General features: G+C 37.1%; 1 protein-coding gene across 2 annotated transcripts in view; it reads left to right on the top strand.

Annotated features, from left to right (window-relative positions):
- The window catches only part of GRID2 (glutamate ionotropic receptor delta type subunit 2), a 673,180-nt gene that overhangs the window by 519,866 nt on the left and 127,627 nt on the right, over positions 1-25,687 (top strand). For both annotated transcript variants that reach the window (XR_004496988.1, XM_015625795.2), the window contains exon 9: positions 13,286-13,387. Coding sequence is in view for 1 of the 2 variants with exons in the window: in XM_015625795.2 (XP_015481281.1) it covers positions 13,286-13,387 (102 nt within the window). In the remaining variant the exon portion in view is untranslated. The remainder of the gene's footprint in view (positions 1-13,285; positions 13,388-25,687) is intronic.

Consider the following 25,687-nt stretch of genomic DNA (forward strand, 5'->3'; position numbering starts at 1 on the left):
TGTCTGTGCCATGGTTTTGACTTCCCTGCATTTTTTCCTTTCTGGTCTGTTGTTCTACAACTCCTTTTTGACCTATCTCCATCCTAAATAATCTATTATAACCAAGGACAGTCAGGCCTACAGGGAAAGGGTTATAGCTTTTATAAGACCAAATAATACAGCTGGAAGAAAAACAAGAAAGATTTTTGTCTCAGAGGACTTTCATTAGATTTCTGAGCTCAAAGCTCATTCTCTCCCCTGACTATATTTCTTGGTCTAATAAAAGATATTACTTCTCTTTACAAGCCTAGCAGGTTCATAGAATCACACCAGCAGAGCTACAATGGCACTTTGGTATGAGCAAGGAGACAGACACCTATACAACTCAAAATAATACATATTATATATGCTAAGGTTATCTATTCAATACAGTCATTCTGAGCAGTGTGATAATTAGCTCAGAAATAGGCTGGGCTGATTAGAGAATGTTTTTCAAAAGAGATACAAGCCCAATATAGGTTTCTGGAGATGACAATAGAAAATGCCAGCATACTAAAGGTAGGGATAGACTTGTTGGAGTGATGCTTTGTTTTCAACAGTGAAATAGCATATAAGTAACAGAAAGAAATATTGAGAAAATTCACTTAGCTATGAAGTGAGATAATTATAAATCCCACTAGCAGAGGGAGAGGGAAATTAGTGATTATTTTCCAGTTTAGTACATTTAGTATTCTGAGTTTTCAAATCCATCTTGAAATCACAAAACCACAAGAGAGACAGGTTTGGGCATCAGGGATTTGGACTTAGAACAGCTTGTTTGTGCAAGGACTTAATTCTGCTTGTTCAAGGAATTTAAATTTGCTAAAAAACTATGGTTCCTGAGAGCAGGACTGCCATGTGCTGTGGAATGCTTGCACTAAGTTGCTGTCAATGCTTTCTTAGAAAGTATGTGACCTGTATTTCCATGGGTTGTAAAGCTGATAAGGATTGAACTGATAAATGCAGATGCTCATGCCAGAAACCAGACAGTCCAATCAGGAGAAAAAGATGTTCTGTAAGGACAATGTGCCGAGGCAAACAAACCAGCATAGCTTTCTGATTATTGAGTTATTTGGAGAAACTGCCTGTAATCTCCATAAAGGAGCTATTACATGATATTATTCCATGAATAAATTTGTATATGAAAAATAGATAAATTATTCACTTAGTTTTCATGCATCTTGCATAGAGGCAATTTATGTTTCCTATAGCAGTACAAATTCTCATTTTAATGAGTGTTTTAATGCAATGTAAAGTGAGCTGAGCATAGCTCCCAGGTGTTGCACTAAAAATGGAGACATATTCAGGATCTATTCTAAGAAGAAATATAGTTGAATTTGCAGGTGTAGGGATAGGATTTTATTCTCATATAGGCTAGTGAGGCTTATTTTCACTAAAATTCTCTGGCTTACACCAACTCAGACTTCAGCATCGACTGCCTTATATTCGGGTTCATGTTTGCAAAACCTGATTGCGTATTAGGACTGCAATGAAGTGCAGGTTAAATGAGTAATATGTAGCTATGCCAACACAGTTAATGAAAGTGGCTAGAGTAAAGTGCTTAAATCAGAACAAATGCTGACAGACTAATAGCATTCAGCTCAGCTTTAGACAGTGGATAGATGCCACACTGAGTAATAGGCTCTTTTGGCTTGGTTTGTTTTGGATTTTTTTGTCTCTTTAGCCTGAGGTGGGAGACTTACAGCATATTACCTGGGATTGCATAAATAGTTTTGCAGGGAAATTTTAAAAGACCATGCTATTAAAAATAAATAAATTTTTTAAAAAGTTAAAAATATTATTATGAGGAGTTTGTGTTAAAGTCTGAAACTATAGCAATAATATCTTCTTTCTAAGTTTATGAAAACCATTAACAGTCTCCATCAAAACTATAATGGAGATGAACTCTTGGACAAGAAGTCCCACCAAGGGTCAGCTTTCAATCAAGCACTCTCAGTCCTACAGACATTTACATCTTCTCCAGCAGCTGTTAACCATAGGGTCTGCTCCTTGAAAGATGATCAGTGTTCCCAGGCAAAATCTGAGTGTGCATTGGAAGATAATGCAGTTGAACACAGAGGTGTGTGGAGAAAAAGACTCGATGGTTCTGGTTTTGGGCTCTGCCTAGCACTTAGAAAGATGATATTTTTAAGCCACCCTTCTCAGTTGAAAGAAATTTTCTATATGGGAAGAGGCTGATAAGGTAATTTGAGCCAAACCACTGATTTCTTAATTTCTTAACTCTTAATGCAAATATTTCTTCCTTCTTAAAAGCAGTAGATCTTTTCAAATGAAAAGATGATTTTAAAATAGGTATCATCCCTTAAAATTAAATTCTAGAAAGACTGCAGTGAAGAGCCCAGTATTACTACTTAGTGGATTAAATTATCACTGCCATATATGCCAATATGTTCTTAGAAGAATCTTTGAAAGATCAAACTAATTAAGGAAAATTCTCCAGTTTTCTCTTGGTTTCTTTACCCAATTTCAGCAGTATGTATTAATCAATTGTAGGAATATAGTGTTCTAGCAAATATAATTCTCATTGTTTGCAAGACAGATTTATCATGTGTTTCTGTAATTTTAATTACTAAGATATATTTCTAATTTATTTTTGTGGTAGATTCCAGTGTCATTAGAGCAGTGATTTTCATTTGTAACAAAATTTTATTTCAGTGATTCAGCTATTCTAGACAGGGCTTATTAGATGTGTCATTTAATCTTTTTAACAAATTATTTGTTATTTTCCACAAGGATCTTTTATTTAAGTCTTCAGCTTCAGATACAGCATATCATTTGCCATTTAATGTTTATGAAAGCATATGAAATTTACTCACACTACTGTCTCTGTTTCTTTAATGCAGAAGTACCCACTCCTGCAAGTGACTCCACTGAACTAGTTACTAACAGATTCTGATAGGATTTAGATATTCTTCAGTGGAGCACTGACTAATAACAAACCTAGTGGACTCCAAATTTGCTCTCAACCATGTATGTTGTGCAGTATGCACAAGTGTAACAGAGATATTTTAAAGAGGTTATGTACAGCTGTGGTAGCTCTACAGCACTGCCCTCAGGAAAAGCCACCAGGCAATCAGAATTACACTTCTCCTGCTAGTAAGGTGATGATGCCTCTGAAATGTCATTGGAGTCATCGTCAAAAGGCCATAGGAGTACAGGTCTGGTCTAGGGACAGCGTTTCTGCTGCCTAATGATGAAGCAAATGCCACCTGGCATATAGAAAGGAAGTTGGATGTATTGACTGAGCTGAAGGTGAGTTTATAGTGTTGGTAGTTAGAGAATTGCTTTTGACCATTATCAGTGTAACATCTGGTTATCAGCATAGCAGTTCCTAGCCTTTAGACCAAAGATGATTTCAGTAACAGTCTACTGATGCAAAAGAGGCTTTTGCTTTGAAATTAAGGCTAGATCATCTGCAGAAAGAAATTTTACAAAGTATTATCTGGATCCCATAGAGGAAGGGACCCCAGGTATGAACAAGACCACATTACTCAAAGACTTCCCAGTGCTTAATGCTCCTAGTACTTGTGGTGATCTTTAGGACTCTAGGTGCACATACCTGCTCTCATTGCAGTTGAATCTAGTGAGAAGAAGCTACTTCTTGTAATCTGGGTTGTTGGCCACAACCATCTGCTCAAATTGACTCTTGACTTTTCTGTTCTCCACTGCCCCAAGTGTCAGGGTCAAAAGAGAGCCTTCAGAAGAAGGTGATGTTTCTTCTCAGCTGGGGCCTGGTGCTGATAACTAACTCTGCTTGGTCACTGCTGTGGTAAATTTTTTTATTTCTTTACTAATAGTTCTGATTCCTAAGAAAGCTTCTCTGTGCTGAAAAAGTGGGAAAAAAACACCCTACAATCTTATTTCCTTCACTACCAAACTCTCAAAAATATATGATCCAGTAAATCACTTGCAACATCTGATCCATAATGCACTAAGAGCTGGTGACACTTGTAGCCTTATGCTCTGTGAGAATGGGTTATACTGGAGTAATATTTTCTCACTGGCAAAATGCAGCTTTGATTTACTAGCCAGTATCACACTGGTAAGGCTGTGACAACGAGCTTAGCAGACCTCTTTATTTCTGCCAACGCTAAGAATAAATCCTGAATTTTAGAAACAGAGTATTGATCTATGTGTAAGCAAAGACTGTTTCCATTTCTGTGTTCCTCATTTAAGCATCCCAGGAATCTGAAGAATCAATGGAAAGCAGTTTGTCATCTAGTGCTACTCTTGCTGCATTGCCATGCTAGCTTCTCTATAGTGAGAAACTTGAAGGCAATATTTGAGTAAAAGCTTCTTTTGGTTCATCACTTTTTACCTAAGCTCTCCATTCTTCAGGCACTCTCTAGAGTGCCTTCACATATACACATTTAAAATTAAAATCAGCTAAATTATCCTTTCATGCAAATTTCTCATGGTCCATCAGTTTTTTTCTTTCTCACTCTCTTTTTTTTTAATTTTCTTTTATTTTGGCTTTTTAATATTTACTTTTCGGTGTTGATGCTTTGTGAGCAGTTTCCTAGCCCCTGTGCTTGGGAAGCATGTTGCACTAGCATGTATGAAAAGGAGACGCTCTTATCAGGTCTTCCTTTGTACTACATTTATGAAAGAGCTGACAAACTCTGCTGTGCTGAGCAGCAGAAAGTGTAAGATACTTTGATGTTGTGTAAGTTTGAACAGCTCCTGGACAGGTACAAATATGCTTAAAGATATAGAAATTGTCTGTGCTGAGCACTGGTGTGTGTTCTCACAATACTTACATGCTAATTCCTTTGCTTTTCATGCCGGTGATGAGAGGCTGAAAGTTTCTGAGGAGACAAGGACCCACAGTCTTTGAGATAAAAATAGTAATCTTATCACAACTGCCTCTCTTTGACTTTGTATCTGGTATTTGGAGGAAGTGTTTTCATGTCAGTACATCAGTGCCTCGACTAAGAAAGGAGGTGTTTTTCTGTGTCCTTTTCTTACTTGGTGTTTCATGATGAAGTTGAGAATTGTGTAGCAATGACAAAGATGCTAAGTATAAGTATGATATGAAATGAGGTTGTTCTATTTCCAAGCTTTTCAGGACATGTATTTCCATGGTATGTGCATCCTAGGAACATCCTCCACCCTTCACCCAAGTCCAGTGAACTCGTTTTTCATGCATGAGGAAAACAACCACAGCAGTATTGCCCAGTGAGCATTCAGTAACTGAATAAATAAATAAACATACTTTTGAGTAAATAGTGCTGAGGTATTGCTTCCTTTAAAATCCTTTAGCCTGCCAAAGAAAAATGGACATTCCCATATGCTAACCCTGAAAAAAGTATACTTCATAACATTATATTCATCTGAAAAGATAACTAGATGTAGAATTCCTTGATGCATTACTGTGAAGGGAGAGTGTGATAATTCTGCTTGCACTTAAAAATAAAAGTTAAAGAGGTGCCACTGAGGTTAGTCCAGATGTTCTGTAGCCTCACTAGGCCCCATGTATACTTAAACATGCATTCTTTGTCAGCTGTCCTTAAAATGGGCACCGATTTCTTTAATGCAAGCACAGGTCTGTACTACTGCTCTGCCACTGCAGTTCCTGGGCTGGAACTACAAAAGAGCCTTTCTTTTTCTTCCCAGCTTGGAGAGTGATGAATCTAACACACAATTCTCCATGTGGATTTACTTCCAGAGCTGACTCCCAGACTACAAATTCAGTGATTATATTGAAGGGGAGATCTTTATTTCAGAAAAAAAAACAAAGCCAAGGTGCTTCTCAGCGTCTGTGCTCACCGAGCTGACTGCAATGCAGCGTGGAGGTGCCCAAGTAGCTCAGCCCTGGCAGCACTGCTGCAGAAGCAGGGCATTCTTATATATTCCTATATATTCATATTATATTCATACAGGCCCCTGTACTGTACTCTGAAGGATTCGCTTATGTGGTTTTCTGGACTGGGTTTATTCAGAATGCTGCTCTGTAAACCCACTTCTCTCCAAATGAAACAGTGGTGGGTCTGCTCTGCACCATTACAACTTGGATTTCATACTGGAATGCTGCCCCCAGAATACTTGAGCCCTGCAACAGCAAACAGGTTCTGTTGATATTCCAGTTTGACAAGCCATTTCTGAAAGTTTGGATCTCAAAAAGGCACCTTAGTAAGCTGAGGGGAAAGCTGGGAGTCTGCTGAAGAATGCTTGAATACTGCCAGGGAATGGATGAGAACCCGAAATGTGCTCTGTGTGTTTTCTTGCTACTTGTAGAGAGCGAGCTTCACACAACCAAGTGGAAAACAATGTTTTTCATTGTTTTTCACTGAATAGGTTTGATCAAATGTTTTATAATGGTATCAAAAGCTTACATATTGTGATTTCATACAACCTGGATTAGTAACCTTGAATGTTTTTCTCTGATTTCATAAAGATGCAGTGGTGGACAAAACAGACCAAGCTGAGTTATAAAACCTTACTTTAAGATTTTTGCTTTTCTTCCAGGCCTTACATGACTTAGATAAAAGACATCCTTTTTAACTCTTATTACCCTTAATGAGAAAGGAGACAAGAATTTGCAGTTAAAAATCAAAGTGACTATATTTAAACTGTACACAAACCTGAATTTCATTGGTAATATCAATTACCCTGGAATAATTTAGACATCAGTGAGAAAGCTTCCAGTGCAAAATGAAAGTGATATTCATGGGTTCTACTCTGGAAGTATGAAGAAATTTGTTAGCAAAGGTGTGAAGCCAGTATTGGGTGAAAGAACAGGCTTTTCTGAGAATTTCACTTTAATTGAAATATGGAGGCAATGGGAAAGGAGATCAACATCTGACTCATTATTATCCTAGTTTGACTCTTTTCTTCAGAGTTGTTTAAGGTTGTCAGGGGATGGCAGTAAAAAAAAAAAGCAGAAGAAAAGATGAAAGCAAAGGAAATAGGGCTGTACAGTAATTTATTTTGTTAAGGTCCATCCCCTCATAACACAAAAGGAGAAGGACGAGTTGGGGAGAAGTTTCCACAGGAGACTGCCTGAGAGAAAAGGAGATCCAAGGGCAAAGAGAAAGGGACCCAAAGTGATTTGAAAAATGAGTCAAAGCTGGATGTGGTGAAATGTGATGTCTCTTGACCAACCCAAACCCTAAAAAAAACAAATAGAAACCAGAAAGAAAAAAACAAACAGAAAAAAAAAATAAAAGGAAAAAAGAAAGAGAAAAACAAGACAGGAAAAAAAAAAAAAAAAAAAAGAAAAAAAAAATAAAAGGAAAAAAGAAAGAGAAAAACAAGACAGGAAAAAGCCACAGGAAATGGAAAAGCAGATCAAGGGAAAGAAAAGCAGAGAGAACAGAAAGTACACTGAAAGTACACAGACAAATGGATCACAAGAGGTATTGCAGTGTAGGAAAAAGGTTAGGGAGCTGCTGGGATTACTGAATTCACAGTAAAAAAAGGACTAAAGATGGGAAAACAGGGTATTTTCCAAAGATAAGAGATGACAGAAGGGAAAAATGATAGATTAAGATCACCAAATTTCAAATGAAAGGGAAAGAAGAAATAGAGAAAGTAAGCCAGAGATAAAGAGATATGGGGGGAGAAGTCAGGGGTCATTAGAATGACACCACTAGCTTGGAGAGATGGTTCATTTTCTTTGAGATGTGATTTACTATACACTAGAGGCTTGGCCTAAGCACTAAGCATCAGATTTGTGAGTTGAGCATGAAGTGGGAGAATTCCTATGAAGTCTACGTTGTTTCCCCTGTAAATTCAACATTTGTCAGTGGTCTGAAATACCCAATTATAACTTCTGTCATCAATCTGGGTCCTTGAGAAAACAATGAGTCAGGACCTAGTAGGCAAGTGAACAGCAGGTTACCAGCAGGTAACTTTCCATTAGCTTCTTTATTTCAGTTCACTAAGAAAATGAAAATTGGGCAGTCCCCCAAAGCAAAGTATTTTATTAATGCTATGTTATTTTGCCTTGTGCATTGGTTTGAGGAAAGAAATTCCTACTGTGGTCACTTGCACTTGTGTCTATGATCAGTTAACAAAACAAATAGCCCACCTCAACTGCTGCAATTACAATCCTTAGTACACTGGATATAAAACAAAACTTGAGTATTCATATCCTCCTAAAAGCATGAAAATAACAGAGCAAGTCTAGGGACAGGCCATTCCTTCTAGGCCAGAGACAAATTAAAGCAATAAAACACTCTGTACAAAATAATTAACTGAATGCACAGAACTATATAGATTTCACCGCACAGAATATAAGAGACACAAGTGCTGCTGTACATTATCCAATTGTTGAGCACAGTATTTTCTATTGATTTTAACAACTTACTATTTGCTGACTATTACCTAAGCTTTGGTGAAGGCAGCAGTTAAATACAGAAAGTTTTCCTGCTAACCAATCCTATTAGGAAATTGCTGTGAAGAATAAAACTGATCCTTACTTCTTTATCAAGCCCAGGGGTACAAAAACCTTCAGTTAACCCCTGGCCACCGGATTTTTGCAGATTTGGTTGATCAACTGTTGGTTGCTGGCTAAAGAGCTGAACTGAAAGGACCCTTTAATCAGGTAACAGAGCATCTGACTACATTATACATAACTGACAGTATCATATTGACAGCCAAAATGTATCTTTTATGATGTTTCTTCTGTGAGACATGGTCTTTAAGCAATAGGATTTAGTGTCTGACTTCCCAGTTGCTGCTGGACATATTAAACAACAGCTGACAGGAGGCATTGGGAATACTCTGTGCAAAATAGTTTCTGTGTCTTCCTGCTTGAATTTTGCCTAAACTGGTGTCCTAGAAAATTTTGCAAATGCTGAATCCACACATCACCAATAAAAACTCCACCTTTATCTTCATTATTTTTTCTTGTGTGCCCCATTTCAAGTCTGCCTGGCACTCCTGGGAGTTTGACTCTTCCAGCTGAATGTCATTTTGTGACAGCTTCATGGAGTTTTCCATTTCTGTGAATTTAGTATGCTTTGGAACAGGAAAGGGGATTATTAACGCTCTTTTCTTCAGCTGAAGTCAGATCTTGTAAGAATTTGGTTCCTAAAGCAGGTTGGACCCAGGTGAAAATTGAGGAGGGAGTTTCTGAAGCACATGTGGGTACTTCAGGCAGGGAGGCTGCTCTTTCTGTGGCTCACCAGTCCTCTATGAACTGCTCTGGCATAGGCATTTCCCCTGGGAATGTTTTGTCAGGCTGTCCATACTAAAACCAAAATATTGTTGGGATTTTTTTCTTTAAATAACAAGAAATAAATGAAAGAGGAGTCAGTGACCTGAAAGTCCTTATAGATTTGGGCTGCAGATGTATTGCAGTTTTATCTTTCAGATTTCCATTGCACCTCCTCTGGAGTGTTTTCTGCTCTTGACCCTTAATAGTGTTGTGGTAAAGCAGTCTGAGTTCCAAGGTGCTTGCATTGGATAAACCAGTTCCTGTGTATTTTCTATGTTAACTGAAGTAACAGAACACTCTAGAGTTTGATGTAGTGACAAGCACTTAAGTAATTCATCTGTATTAGTATTCTGGTTTTATTCATTTTCTCCGATGGTCCTCAACTGTGACCATACCAAAGTATTTTTCTTTAATAATTAACCCAATCTGCATTTTACTCTGCCAGCAAAAGAAGTGCAAGCTCTCAAGATATTCAGCAGAGTTCACTGGTTGCATGGGAAGTAGGGGAGGAAAACTGGCTGTAAGCTCTGTCATAAAGGCATTATAGACTTTAGTGTTCCAAGTTCCTTATAAATAATGAAATTGTAAGTAGTCATGAAATAGATTTTGCCTATTTTACTATTGATATACAAATTAAAGACCTTCCATAATGCATTGTTCATATAGTCAAAATTTTCTAATGAAGAAGGGAAGTAAATTTTTGTCTTTGCCAGCAAAACAGGAGAACAAAGCCCATTTCCACAATGATGATAGTGAGGATAACAAGCTGGTATGTGGGATGAACAGAAAGAGATTGCAAATTGGATATCAAAGGATAGAAGTAGAAGACTGACAACTTTTCCATCTTCATGATATTACATCAAACCTAGAAGAGTGAAAGCTGTCATTAGAATAAATAAAAGAAACTGAAACAGAACTTCAAAGCACTAAAAATTATAGATTTTGTGTGGTATGAAGATGATAAGCACTGTGCTCAGTTAGAGAGTTCCCATCACCCATCTGCCTAAATCCACCAGAATTAATGTGAGATTCTGTTATTGTCTGATCTATTTCTCATTTCAACCATCAGAGAGAGAACAAAAGAAAAAAGGAAGTAACTGCAGAAGCAGCAAATGTGTTGCAGAAGCTGTTAAACAAGACAGAGCTGAAGAAGGAGCTTTATACCACCCCCCTCTCAATGTTTCAGCAGTAGTTACATTTGCTCCTTGCTGCAATGACAAGCTCAAATTGTCATCAATAAATGTTGATTTGTTTTCTCCTAATAACAGTAAGCAGCTCCCACTCAAAATCAATTTCAACTTTGTTGGAAAGACACTGCACATTTGTCTTCACCATGACTGAGCTGCATAAAGGAACAATTGAAATGAAAATTAAATGAACAGTAATTGAAAATAAAAAGTGCCTTTTTAAAGGAAAATTAGTGCTATGCTGAATTTACAGAAATTTTATGGGGGGGGGGTTGCCTTAAAAAAGGTAGGGTTGGGCTAAAAACTTAATTATATAAACATGTGCACATTAATGTACATAATTAAAAATGGACTTTAACCTCAAAAGGATAAAAAGGCTCTTCAGCAACTTCCTAGGCTTTTAGTTCTGGCAAAAGCAGCAGAGTTTCTGCAGTAATTATACATCCAACACATTTGGATATGCTAATTGGATCTAAGTTCTAATTAGTTTCTTTGTGTGACTAAGAATGACAATCACTGAATTAATTTAATGCAGTTTTGTTCTGAACTTAGTACTGTTTTCACTGTTTCACACAGAAAACGCAGCCTGTGAAATGCTTTTCTTCACAGGATGTACAAAGTACAGCACAAATACATTTGCTGTGTTTCACTGTAGGCAATACACTTGAGCATTTAGGTTATCCAGCTCTAAGTGTTGCAGGGCTTTGCCAGGGAGTGGTGAGGATGTGGAATGTGTCAGTAGTCCATCCATGACTAGAGAGCAGCTACTCTCACAGTAGTGCTCACAGATACTCTGTGGAGCACCAGAAGAGGCAGAGAGGGCTGCTGTGACCGCTTGGTGGTCTTTGTGATCAGATGGGAAAACGTCTAATGAAGTGGGGAAACCAAATGGGGATTATTTGTGCTTTTACTTATAAACAGCCATAGGAAAGACAAGCAATTTCAAGAGATTAATAGGACATCTCCCAGTTTTGTTTCTCCTTGTATCCTGTTGTTGCTCTAAGTTTCTCTGGGGTTCTGGATCTAGTAGAGCCTTGATTCAGTCATTACTTGTGATTACAAGTATGCCCAGCATTACCTTCACTCATTCCCTGACTGTAGGATAAACTTGACTTCAGAAGGGCAAGAATTAGCTGTGAATACAGAAGTATTCACAGAAAGTGGCAGAGAGAAGTGACTATATTGTTTTAAGGCCATTTTTCTTTGGGAAACATAGAATCATGGGATCATTTAGATTGGAAAAGACCTGTGAGACCATTGAGACAAACATAACTTCTATATCTTTGCAGGAAGTTTTTATTTTTTTTACTATCTGAGACATTCATTTCTTAAGGAGGCATCTTCAAAGAATAGATATGAGTATTTTGAAATAAAAAAATTTAGAAGTTGCTCTGGTCTAATAGCTATAATAAAGAAAACAAAACTTCTAAAATTGTTAAATATCTTTACTTAAAGTTTGTTCTTTGTTTTCTGTTTCACTTAGAAAGATCTACTAAACACATATACAAAGTCTTTTCACATGAAGGACTGAAAATAATGACTTCTGTAAATTTCTGTTCAAGTACAGTCAGCAAAGCCTTCTTCTTTACAAACACTTTCAGATGGTTTGAAGCAACCTGCCATTTCTGTGAGGCTGTGTGAAATTACAGTAATATTTCCATGTTTTCCAGTTTATGCTTCTCTCAGATTATGGTGTTGAATTCTCCAAGAGAACAGTCTTAGTAGAGGCCACTGGACCCAACAATACACTACTGATGTTAATCTTGGTTTGTCAGAGGGAGCAGGAACTTTTGTTCCTTTAAATAGGAGTCAGAAGATGAGCATCCCTGGAAAGGTTTCATTCACAGTCCATGGAGAAGGCGATTCAGAGCAAGAACTGGTAGCTGCAGGTGCCTGTCTCTTTGGCTGTGTAATGACTTCACCTAGGCAATTGATTTACCTGCTTTAATTGAGACTCTGCTCCAAAGTCCTCTGAAGTCAGTCATTGTCCTTCTGTTGTGTTTTGGATTTAACACTGGCAATTGTGCATGCCAGCTGAGTGTGGTAATGAATTTCAAAAATTATACTGGTTATCTTGGTGTGTGGTGTTAAAGGGTGTGTGGTTGATTGATTTGTTTCTCTGTGCTCAAAAAATCCATCTACCAAAAAAACAGGCAAGTTACCTTTTCAGAGAAGCTGAATTACAAGACAGTGTCTACTAAACCCAGATTGAAAGGTGTATAATCCTAGAGATATTCCTGAGCAATTGCTTCTTCCACAGAGACTCCAGAAATGCAATGGCACCAATGCAAATAATGGCATAGATGAACTTCTTTTTTTAAGTTATCTATTGCAGTACTCTCTGAATGCTGTGGTGTGCAATGGTCTTTTCTTCAATCATCTTTAAAATGTGATTTTTTAACCTGGCTTAAAATCACTGCTGTTTCATTACCAATTATTAGTATAAGCTTTAGATGGTGTAATTCCTTTGTCAAAGTTCCACTATGAAGGAAAGGCTGGAGCAGAGAGAGTGCTAAAATGTTGGTGGCTATTATTTCTTCAATTAGTGTATTACTGAAAGTAAGGTAGAAATATTGCTACAGCTACAGTACTTTTAAATTATTTTCAGCAATATTGAAATCCTCTCTGACCTCTTTTAAAGTCATGCCTATAACTCCAAATCCTGGATGCTGTCATCCATTGCCCACTGGTATTTAAAATCAAAAACTGATATCCTTACTCGCTTCATTTTCAATTTCAAGATGAATCTGTGCACAAGCCATTCCCTGAGTTTCCATCTCATTGATTCCAGAAGGTATTCTATCGATTTCATACATTCCTGCTTAAAGCCACCTAGTAGGAATGACTAACAAAGTATTATGGGCAATGAGAAAATGATTTTTGTTTTCTCTTTTAGCTTGGCTGCTGGAATCCTGTAACTGGTCTGAATGGGTCACTGACAGACAGAAAGCTGGAGAACAACATGCGAGGAGTGGTTCTGCGTGTGGTGACTGTGCTGGTAAGCAGATGCTTATCCTTCTCCACTCCTGCCTCATCTTTTTATTAAGTGCACCGTTTTACCAAGAAAGTAGTTGGTGTTAGAGGGTCTCATTTAAGCAGGTCAAAAAAACCCAGAAAGATGGATAGTTTTCCACAAAATAAAATTATTTATTAGTACAGCGCATTTCAGACTGTTTCTTGCCCAGGCACATTCTGAATTATGTAAGATAAGCATGTGAGATGATAAGGGGCAGCTTCAAGTGCCCTGTTAGCCAAAGTTACCTAGCTGAAGCTCTAAAAGATCCAATTCCAATCACCTTGGCAAATTGCATGCAGTCTAACAGAAATTGTCACACTCAGAAAACATTCAAGGTCAGCTTAGGTCAAGTAATGTTACTTAGGTAAAACATCTACTGTACCATCCTAGCTTTTAGTCAGCCAGGTTCTTCCCCTTTGTGGACAGCTTATGTTAAGAATACTTCTTGGTTTAAAGCTGAACAGACAATGTTACGAGGCCAGTGTATTCCCTGCCATAAACTCAGCTTGTGGAGAAGATTTTAAGAGTGGGGGAAAAAAAAAAATAATATGAGACATATAGTCCTCTTTGGACCAATTCCCAAATATAAAGTTCATTCAAGACTGCTGAACTGTCAAGGTTAGATTAAACTATTTCCCTCTTGCTACTCTCTACTTGTGTTTAAGTTCAGTGTCTGAGGGCCCAGCACTTTTTTTAAAAAGAATAAGACAATTTTTCAGGGTTTGCAATGCTGACAGTGTACAGTGAAGGAAGAGGCTCTGTTAGGTGTGGAAAGTGAAATCACCAGAGCATTTCAGTGTGAAAGACAGTGAAGTTTCATACTCCCCCCACCAGTTATTTTATGGGTATTTAAACACCTGTATCTGTCAGGGTGAACATTCTGTTCCAGCTCTTAGTACATTAGAAAACTTGCTGTGGTACTATGTACAAGACAAAACAAACCAAATAACAACAAAGCAAACAACCCCAAAACAACAACCAAAAAAACCACACAAATCTAAAAAATAACCCCAAACCAAACTAAACTACAGCAAAAGACAGCCAAGGAAGGATGAGTGTACAGAAAAAAAAAAAAAAAAAAAGAAGAGTAGTAACAGAGAGGAGGAAGATTATACTTTTATTGCATGTTCATCAAAATAGCATCATGTTGGCAGTGGCTGGTCTCTGTTTTGCCTGATACTCCTACTAATTGGTTCAGTACAATTATTAGTTGACAAAACTGATCTGTAGATTTTGCCAAGAAAAAGAAATTTGAGTTAGAATATTAGCATTGTTTTCAGTAGTAGCTCTTCCTCTCTCCCCATTGTTCCTGCTTTATCCCCAGTTATCTTTGTTACTTTGACAGAGAGCTGCTTCTTCTTCACATTATTATAGCATGAATATTTATAAACTTGCAAACATACACAAAAATAATTACCTGTGCTGGTAGGATTCTACAGTAATTATAAAAGCAAAGACAGACGTTTAAAGTTCAACACAGAGCACAGGGCATTTCAATCTCCTCACAAGCTTTATATCTTCTGTGTACGACAAAACTGGAGATTTGTATTTAACAAATGTGATGAAAATGTGTGATTCTTACCTTGGATGTGAGAGCAGGAGAGATTTTACCAATGAACTTTATTTTAGTGATGATCTTCATTATATTTTCTCTTCCATCTTTCTCCTCATTCTTCAATTGAGTCAATACATTTCTGTTAAAAGTAAAGAATCTATACCGACTGTGAATGATTAATTATTGTTATTAATTCTGCCATTTTCTAACACAATGATTTTCATCCAGGGGAACATGTTAAAATTCAATAGTAATACCTATTTTCTTTTTCATTGAGCGTTGAGAAGTTTACATGCATTTGTAAATTTGCTTTGTTATGAGTTCAAATCTCTCATGCCTTTTTAGATAGCACTCTTTTTCCTCTTCCAAATTCATTTTGTTACACCCTCAGGTTGAAAAGGACATTTTTTTTAGGATTCCAGTAGAATTTGAGAGGATAGCAAATTGCAACATCTGGCTTTATACTGCATTATACTACTGAAATCCTTCTGAAAATCCTAAATGATTGTGACTTATTTCCTCAGTCTTTCAATAAACAATTGCTGAACAATTCCTATCATCCACATCCACCTTCTAATTCCTTTCCCAAGGTAAATTTAATAATTATGAGCTATGTATCTGCAGACTTTAACCAAAATGTCTTTATGAGTACGGCAGAATACAGTATAGTCCCAAACTGGAAATCATCTGGTTTCACTTGGCAGAGAATCCTGGCTCTTCTATAGTTAATGTGAATTATCTCCTTTGCATAAATAGCAATAAGAAATATTTCTTTGTGGTTTATTCTGAGGAGAACTATGGTCATGTTTGTGTACATGTAACTCAGTGTTTTAATCTGAGTTAGATTAGTACCACAGTTTCTACACTTTTAGAAAAGGTTTATTTTATCTAACTTAAATATCACATGCCTCTGTCTTGGACTACTTCCACACATGAAGCTGAAGTCTGGACTTTGTGTTTGACAAGTTGCTTCTAAGTCCAAATCACTTACTGGGGAATTTAAGAAATGTATTCTGAGTTTCTGAAATGTAGCTCACTCAAAGGTCAGTATAGCTGTTTCGAACAAATTCAGAGTGTCTTGAATGAACAATTGCCCAAGAAAAAATTTAGCTATATACCCATTTTGGCTGTCTCAGTTTATTCTCTTTTTTGGTTGTTCAGTTTATTGAGAAAGACCTAAAATACAGCAGATATTCTCATAAAACCATTTTATTAGCCACAGCAATTACTGAATTATTCATATGAACATTGGAAATGGAATGAGATTTGGCCCATTGACAATGAAGAAGCCAACAGATATCTGTAAAATCATATTTTCTTATAAAGCCCCTGTTGTTCAAAAAAGGAAAAAGTTTGAATTTCCCTGTTTAAGGCATTAAAACCTTGACTGAAAAGTACAGAGCCTTTCCTGAAAGTGCATAAGGTATAATATCCTAATGGTATAAAAGATATTTGTGACTCTGCATGAAAATTCAAAACAGCTCCCAAACAGGAATGTATTTTCATATCTGGAGGGTCCTGAGAAGGCAGGCAGGATAAAGGAAAGACAGATAACAGCAAGCTATGCAGAATTATGCTTTGCCATACATCCCTATACACAGTATCTTGAGAGTTATTACCTGGGTTACTTGCACAGAGCTGCAGATTGGTCACCCTTGGCTGCAGGTGGGCACTGGGGGGTGTGATGTAGTGAAAGGACTGGCAGAAGGGTAGACAAGCATGGAAAGAAAAAAGAATTAAGAAACATCATTTGCACCATGGAAAGTGCTATCATATGTGGACTAATTCTCAGTGATTGGTATTAAATTCATGAACATTTGTTGCCCAGATTAGAAAAGAAAGAAATCTGAAAGCAGATGATGTCTTTAGGGACATTGAGCTGGCAGGAGGTCTGCATCTTTAGTCCCTTTTTCTATTGAATTTACCACTTTGAGAAGATTAAAAGATATGAAGCTAAGGCCTGGTTTTAAAAGCTGAAACAGTCTTTGGAATTTGAATTCCAATACTGACTTAAAGAAAATAAAAAAATTTTAAAAAAAATTCTTTTCGAAGCTGGAGTAACTCAGAGTGACTGGGGAAAGGACAGGCATGAGAAAGATGAAATAAGACAGTGTTTAAGAATATGCAGAGGAACACACTGTCAGAAGTGATAAAGAATTAAAAATTTCAGGACAAAAACATCAGTGAATGACTGTACAACAAAGATCAACCTCAGGAAAGATTATGTGCAGGATACCTCATTAAATATTGAATAACTATTTTATAATAGTGTGCAATAGTCCCATAGATAATGCTTCTTATTACTTTCTCCCAATATTTTTGGTGATCATTTTTCTCATGCAGTCCTGATCCCATTCCCCACTTTCATAACTGAATGCTGTGGACTTTTGTAAAGCCTCTTCATTCCATCAGGCAGCTCTTTCTCTGCCCTAGTGCCCATCTTTTAAGATAAATAATTTTAATTAAGGCATGTATTATACTCTCTGTGTGTGTATATATGTGTATATATATATATATATATATGTATTGGTATATTGGACTACAATAGTACTCAAAATAGTAACAATTAAAATCATTATAACAAAAGCAGAAAGCAATATTCCTCAGTAGAGGCAGAACCTGTATTCCTCTTCCAACCACCACACTTGTACAAGGGCCAGGTTTAAATTGCTACTGACTGGGCACAGGCTTTTTTTAATAGCTGTTTTATGTCCCTTTGAGCTACCTAGCTTGTATTAAAACAGGTCATAAACCTTACAGGTATTCACTACTGTGATCATTCATTTGACAAGCTTTAATCTCACAGCCTGCTGGGGCTGGGAAACCCAGCACCTTTTTTTTCTTTTTTTTCCCCAATTATTGTTATTTTCAACCCATTTTTCTAAAGTAGCAGGTACTATATGCTAGATAAGGTGGATATCAAGCAATTCAAATGTTTTGGGACCTGGCTGGGGCCACAGCTTTGACAGCAAGGTAGGTGCAGTGCAAAGCCTGGTAGGACCAACCTCATTTATCTCCATGTCAAGGGCTACTTCTTGAGGCTCCCTGGCTCTTATCTTCTCACTGACCCTTACCCATCTGCTCTGTGGGCATATTTGCATTCCAGAGAAATTCACAGTTCACAGTTGTGAAACAGAAAGAGGCTCTTGCTCTGACTGTAATTATCCTTCCATACCATGCAAGATAGAAAAGGAGATGAACTGCATGACACAGCTGCCTATGAACTCCGTGCAAGGCTGCTGGAAGGAGTCCAGTGTAGTTCCCAGCAGGTTAATGTACCCATTCCACACTTCTGCTAATTCAGGTATATGAACTATCTGCATTAAAGCCACCATTGTACTCTTTAGACATACTGTACAACACTCCAATCAATTCCAATCTCAATCCATATTCCTGTCATGTGGTTCAGAAAGAGCTGTTACCTGCATTAAGTTATTGTGAATTAAAATCAATACACAAAGCTTGGCAGCATCTTAATAGACCATTGCCATAGATTGCTTTGAAAGAAGTTTTAGTCCCATTGTTGAGAAATGGGAGGAAGAGGGGCTGAGAAGAGGAGCTAACATTCTTTGTTTGTTTTTTGTATATTAAAGACCCTAATAAATCCAGATCACTACCATTCCACAGGGAAAAATACTCTTTGAAGTACTGTAACTGAAAGAACAAACTTCATGTCTAATTGAAGATGACAATAAAAATATTGAAAAAGTGAGACTACACACATGGATAAGACTAGGCCATATGTAAAATCCCCTTAAAATTGTATTCAGTTTTTGGGATGTGAACAAGCTTCTTGCTGTAGAAAAGGCAGCAAGGATCAGAGAGTGGTGGGTTTCAGTGCCAATATAGTTGCACAGCCCATTTGCACAATATTTAGTTATCCAAGATCCTGTAGATTTGAATCCTTCATCTATGTTTTAGTTTTATTAGGGGGTGGGGGCTGTGTAATGTTTTGCAGCAATTTTATAACTGTTGATAGTGGGAGAATTTTTGTAACGAAAGAATGAAATGTTTCAATTAAATTTTGGTCATTGATTCTAACATGAATTAATGTACATTGTTGTTCAATTAAAAGTAACAAGCTGCCGTACTGTTCCTGGCCAAATAAAATCCCCAAAACAGCGGTCACTAAAGCACTTGAGGAAATTAAGTATTTGGGGCTGTGTATTTCATCAAGATCTTTTCGGGAAGGAAATGATTAACATATAAAAGGGGCCATTAATTATTTTTTGAGTCAAGGAGAAAGTGATTTTGCCTAGCAACAAGACAATGGCATCTTGTGCTTGAAAATATTTTGGTCATAGTTTATCAGACTTAGTGTTTCTTGTTGGTTATAATGGCTGTTTTTGATCATCCAGCAGCCATTGGAAGGGAGTTGAGAAATCTAGTAATAAGTGTGAATTTCAGTTTGGGGAGCAGTTTCTTAACATTTGCAGGGAACAGGAGTTTTTAAAGTGTCACAGTGAATATTTACTTCATGAGATTGCCAAGGCTCAGCCTGGGCTATGGGAATCATTTAATGAGCCTGTCCACTGTTTCTGGAGTCAGTGTCAAGCACAGATTGACAGTCTTGCCCACAACTGAGCTTCATTTCTCACTTTCTTTTTTTTCATTTATTTCTTCTTCTCTCGCTACTTTCAGTAAAGAAAGAGGGAAAATTTAATGAATGTGGAGTCCTATTGAATGGAGTGTCACTATGGAAGTACTATATTCTAGTGTGTTCAGAGGTCATTTCCATATGCTTTATGAGTTCTAACCACCCATATAATTACCTAATTTCAAAACTTTCTTCATAGAATAATTTAGATTGGAAAAGACCTTTAAGATCATCAAGTCCAACCATTAACCCAGCTCTGCCAAGCTCACCACTATACTATGTCCCAAAGTGCCACATCTACCCCTACAAATATCTACAGGGATGGTGACTTCACCACTCCCCTGGGCAGCCAGCTCCAAAGCTTGACAACCCTTCCAGTGAAGAGATTTTTCCTAATATCCAAAGTAATTTGCCCCTGGCACAACTTGAGGCCATTTCCTCTTGTCCTATAGTTTGTTTCATGGGAGAAGAGGCTAATTACCACTTTGGCATAACCTCCTTCACATACTTGTAGATAGCAATTATGTCCCTCTGAGCCTCCTTTTCTCCAGGTTAAACGCCCCCAGCTCGCACAGAGCTCTAATTTGTATTGTAAATCCCAGTAGTGATTAGTTTCTCTAACCTCAAAAGCCATTTTTTTACCCAATGTTTTCTGCATAGTGCCCTGGCTAGGAAGTTTCTGTCCATGCTAAGGGCTAAAGAGGATTTAGTTGACCAGGAAAATAATTCAAAGAATTCTGTTCTGCTTTTGCTTTTTAGTTTGTAAAGTACATCCTAGCTTTTTAGCATTTTTATATTTAGAATAAGCAAAAGACCTTCACAAATAAGTGCAGCAGAGTAGTGTCTTATAGCTTCATATCATTTTTTATCCTGAAATTAGTCCCAAAGCCACAGAAACCACACTTCTAATTGGAGAGAAAATCTACTTTATTGCCCAGTGATCTCCTAATGAGGTGTGGGCACGGGTAAAATCATCAACAGCTGAGCTAAGACCACTGCTTACTTGTAAACAGCCCACTAAACACAACTTTTTTCTTACTCTCATGTATTTAGAGTGCTGTGTTTAAGACCTGAATGAAACTTTTCTGTTCTTTCAATAAAGTTTTCCGTAATTTGTCCAAAAAGAGAGCTTCTGCACAAAAATACTGGATCTTTAAAACTCGATTTTCATTGAGGAACTAAAAGATTACTATCAAAGCTTGGAATTTAAAGTTACTGTTCTACTGGCTAAAAATCATCCCAAATAGAGACTCTGGGATTAGGGAATTGAACTTCTGAGAAGCAATCATTCTCTTGTTCTCCCTCCCTGCCTCCTCTAAGGCTCGAATTTATTGCTTGACTTTATCATTCACATCTGTAGCACAGCTACAAACAGATGTTTCTCTTTGATTGTCTAATTAATTAACACAACCAAGTTAAACTCAGCCTAATTGTTCTTTTCTGCTGTTTAGCTTGAGTATTGTTCCTTCTGTTTTCAAGCGTGAAGGTCTTCTGTGCCCAACAGCTTTTCTCTCCTTTCCTATTTTTAACTTGATTAGGGGGTTTAGTAAAGAATATAAAAAGATTACTTCAAGCCTGATATTTTATCCAAATTATTGGTATGTTTGAGAATTTCATCAGAGTAAATAAGAACTGTATTTCATACTTTTAAGTCTTAGACTCTTGAAGCATTTAGCAACTTGTCCTGGTTCTGGGTAGGACATGGTTCATTTTTGCAGTAGCCAGGAGGGGACATGGCTAGGACCCACAGGTTATGCTATGCCATCTCATACCAGTTTCCAGGGATGCTGGGAATGTTAAATTATATCAGTCTTAATATGTAGCATATTGTTAACATCTACCAGTCTTAATTTGTAGCTTCTTCTCTAAAACACGTGATAACAGGGAGACAAACATTTATTGGAGACAAACATTTTCTTGATCTACTTTCCCAAAGTACTTGTACTATCATGTCATCTTCGCAATGCTTTCCCTTTTTTATGCTGTGTTGCCTTAATCTTGGGTTCACCTTTATCCTTCCTAAGCTGTGCCAGTCTAGCATTTTGTGGTTTCTCTTGCTTGGGGGACATAATCATCTCTGAAGCCAGGCTTTGTCTTCTACAGCCGTAAAAAGCAATATGCACAGCTTCACCCAATATAAGCCTTACCTGTTTGCTGCTGATTTTCATTTTGCTGCAGGTGGTTTTGGCTATGTGGTGCTTAGCTGTCCACCACGGTTAATCCACAGTCCTGTGTAAAATCCATCAAGTCTTAAACCCATCCTCATTTGGGTCAGGGCAGCACAGCTTTGATCCCAAGAAGAAACCAGGCAGTGATAACTGTGGAACTATTTTGAGAAGGAGCCCTTGTCACAGGCTTAGTCGTGTTGCATTCAGTTGACAAGGGGGCATGTTGAAGGTGAAGTTGAATGAAAATAGCCCCTCTCTTAAAGGATCTCCATTTTCGTTGGATGAAAAGCCATTCCCTAAATATACTGGATGCCTATGCGGTTCAGTGTCTTGGTTCGAAAGACAGGTGTCTGCTAAGGAATTTAGGAGCCCCCCTTGGAATGGAAAATGTAAACCCTCTCCCTCTGAATTATTACAAGTTTGAAATTAAGGGGCTCTCAGGCAAAGATTTGGGAGTAGGAATAACAGTTGTTTACTAGTATGTATAAAAAAAACCCCCAAACTACATCTTAATAGGAAAATTAAAATAAAACAGAAATACAAAAATCACTGACAGAGTCAGAATACAGCCTGACACCCTGTTGGGCAGGGTGTTGGTAGCAGTCTGATCAAGTGGTGGCTGCAGTCGTCCTGGAGTGACAGGTGTGGTTCTGCTGAAGCAGTGATCCTGTAGAAGGGTGTTGTTTTCCTCTGAAGGTCCAGTGGTGGCAGAGAAGGGTCTGCTCTTCCCCTGGAATCCAGTGGAGAAAGGCTGCCTGTGCTGTTCTAAAGCTCAGAGTGTATCCAGGTAGGAATGCTTGGCTCCTCCCCCTGGGTGGAGCATCTCACAATGGCATGATGTAATTTTATCAGTCATGCAGTGAGACTCAATGGCCCATTGACAGAAGATCTCTGCCTGGAGTTATGAGGGATGGGTCATGGAAGAGATAAAGGACACTGCCCCACCTGGTTTTAACAGCTGGTAATAGAATATATCCTTTTGGTTACAGCTTGCATTGCAACCTAAGACATTCAGTGAGGCAGATTATCAACCCTACAAAAAAAAGAAGTTAAGGGTGTGTGACCTATTCATTTTCTTTTATTTTTCTCCTCAGTCATGAATGTTGTGACTTGTTTGCTTCTCCAGACTTCCCTGGCTTAACAGGGTGTGAAGTCTGCTCTTGCCCCTTAGAGGCTCATAAACCCCCTAGGGAGGTGTCTCCAAGAGGAAGAAAAGGAGAAGCAGGAGCAGCAGCCTTCCTTGGATCACTTCACTGTATTCTGGGACAATTTAGGTTTGAAGGGTGGCAGCTGTGTGCACCTTCTTGCATAGTCTGAATTAACACTTGCTTTGAATAAAAAGGGTACCAGGATTTTCCTAAATGTATTGGTGTTGAATGGAATCTTCATCATCCAGGTGAATTTTTTCTACCTCCAGAATCTATTAGCTCATCAGATTTGCACACCTACTTTCTATGAGCTCATCATTGTCCTCATTGTTTTTCTGTGCTTGATTTTCTTCCTGTAATTTCAACTTTGTCAAGGATGGAGACAATCATTTTAACATACATATTGTAGGAATTTATGCACCTTTCCGTAGTGGAAAAAAGCACCCTCCCAGTGGAAAAAAACCCAAAAAACTGGCATAGTTTCAGGGTTTCAGGCTGCAGCATTTATGAGGGGAAAATATCAAGACAAATATTTTTGTCCTCTTTCCATGCATTCTCAGAAATGTAAACAATTGCACAAAATGCATCATGGCAGTAGAATGGTTTTGTTTTCTTCAGAATATAATTTAATGGTTTGCTGCTCCGGACTTCAGCAACAATTGCAAAATGTTAGTTGCTTTGCATAAATCTGATTGACTATTTGTCTTTCATTACAAATATATAGGACACTGAACATTGGGGTTTTTTGTAAATCTCTCAACAGCAAACAATATTACATTGCTTAATAAAGGACTATTAAGTCCTAATATGGATATTAGTTGTGACAAACTGTGTTTTAAATGACATTTTAAATCACTACAATGAGCAACTGGATAGAAAATCGGTTTATGAGCAACTATTTTCTAAATAATTTAGTGATAAAAATTAATCTTTTCTAATATGAAAATTATCAACTTCTAAAATATCCTTTGTACACATAGTTCTTTAGAATTTTGTGCATAGTGTGTTTAGACTGATAAACTACCATTTTTATTTGTTGCAGAAACATTTCTTTCCAGTAATTTTGAGTTTATATTCTGTGGAATCTATCATTCAGGTGATCAGCAAAGCTGAATGCACTTTGTGCTCTCATTTTAGAGAGGCTTTCATCAACTTTGTCTCATTTTCTTCAGTCTTCATGGACACTGGGCACTGGAAAACCACTTTTAAAGTTCATTTTACTTTCTCTCCTCCACTTTTAGTCTATTTCACTGATCTTGGATAATATGGAAGAAAGAAATTCTGTCTGACAACTAGAAACAATAACTTTAGACAGTCCACCCTTAACTTTTTTCTTTTTTTTTTTTTTTTTTTTTTTTTTTTTTTTTTTTTTTTTTTTGTCAGGGGTGGGGTTGTTTGGTTTGTTTTCTATTTGGTTTGAGTTTGGAGTTTGGGTGTTTTCCTGGAGTCAAAAAAAAACCATCCTGTCAGTGCAGTCTGGTTCATTCTTTCTTCTTTGGCAGCATCATCAGCATGTGGCTGTCCTTGAGAATACTTACTCAAGCATTTACAAATGATGCTTTTTTATTTCAAGTACATCCTGCCTGCAGTTCACTGACATCTGTTCATATAGAAGGACATTCCAGCAAACTAAAAATATTAGTGAGGTATAGGATTAGTGAAAAAACGGTAAAAGTACTCTGGCTTCAAAGTAATTTACAGATATAAGTAGTAGAATAATAAAGGAATATTTTATATACCAACAAAAATGCCACTGTAGATACAATTCAAGTTTAGGCCACAAACACTGCAAAAAATCAATTTTCTTTTCCTCCATCTGCTTGTCAGTTTTGCAGACCAGAACAAAGTTGTCTCATGGACTTTGTGCTGGCTAAGCCATGACAAGTCAAAACTTTTCCCTTCAGAACAGATGTTTCTGTTAACAGAATTTGTTATACAAAATTACAGCACTATGCAATGAATTAAAAGAAAGACATGTAGCATATTTAAAAAACTACCTATGTGTTACAGCACCTTAATGCTTTTGGGGATGATTTAATATTGTGCTGTACTTAGATCAGACAAGTGTTTTCAGAGAGAATAAAGAACAAACCTAAGTGAAATCTGTCTATGGCAAATATATATATATATTTATATATATTTTATATATATATATTATATTTATATATATTATATATATATTTATATATTATATATATATATATATTATATTTATATATATTATATATATATATTATTTTTTTTCTTAAAAGTATGATCTGTTTTATGTATTTTTTTTAAAAAAAGTGAAGGGGAATATCTAGAAATTATTTGCACAAGAGGAACAGTAACAGAGCAGAGGCAATTTAATAACAAAATAGAGAAAACTATTTCAGGTCTTTAGAAAAGTAAGTAAAGCATGATGCTTGAAAATCTGACCTTTCAATATCAGCTTTTGGTATCTATTTGTATCCTTCATGGCAGTCATCTTTTAGATGAATATTCACCAGTCACCTTTTAGATGAATATTCACCAATCATTCTTATAGACAGCCTTAAGTCCTAAAATTGATTGTCCCTAAATTAATCAAATGTAATTTCTTTGGATAGAACTATTTAAATTTAACTGGCCTATATTCAGGTTACAGTAGAAGGACAACAGCAATACATGTTTCAGTTTTGCCATGTTTTTCTTTCCTTGCAACATGAATTAATGGCTGTATTACACACAGTGTGTGCCCAGGAAAATGGCAGTGCTGAAGAATCTTCCATATTTATGGCCAGACATTGAGTGTATATCTGTCTTGCTGACTATGAGTGTGGTCAGCAGGCATTA

The sequence above is a fragment of the Parus major genome, chromosome 4, assembly GCF_001522545.3.
Source record: "Parus major isolate Abel chromosome 4, Parus_major1.1, whole genome shotgun sequence".
Classification (NCBI taxonomy): Eukaryota; Metazoa; Chordata; class Aves; order Passeriformes; family Paridae; genus Parus; species Parus major.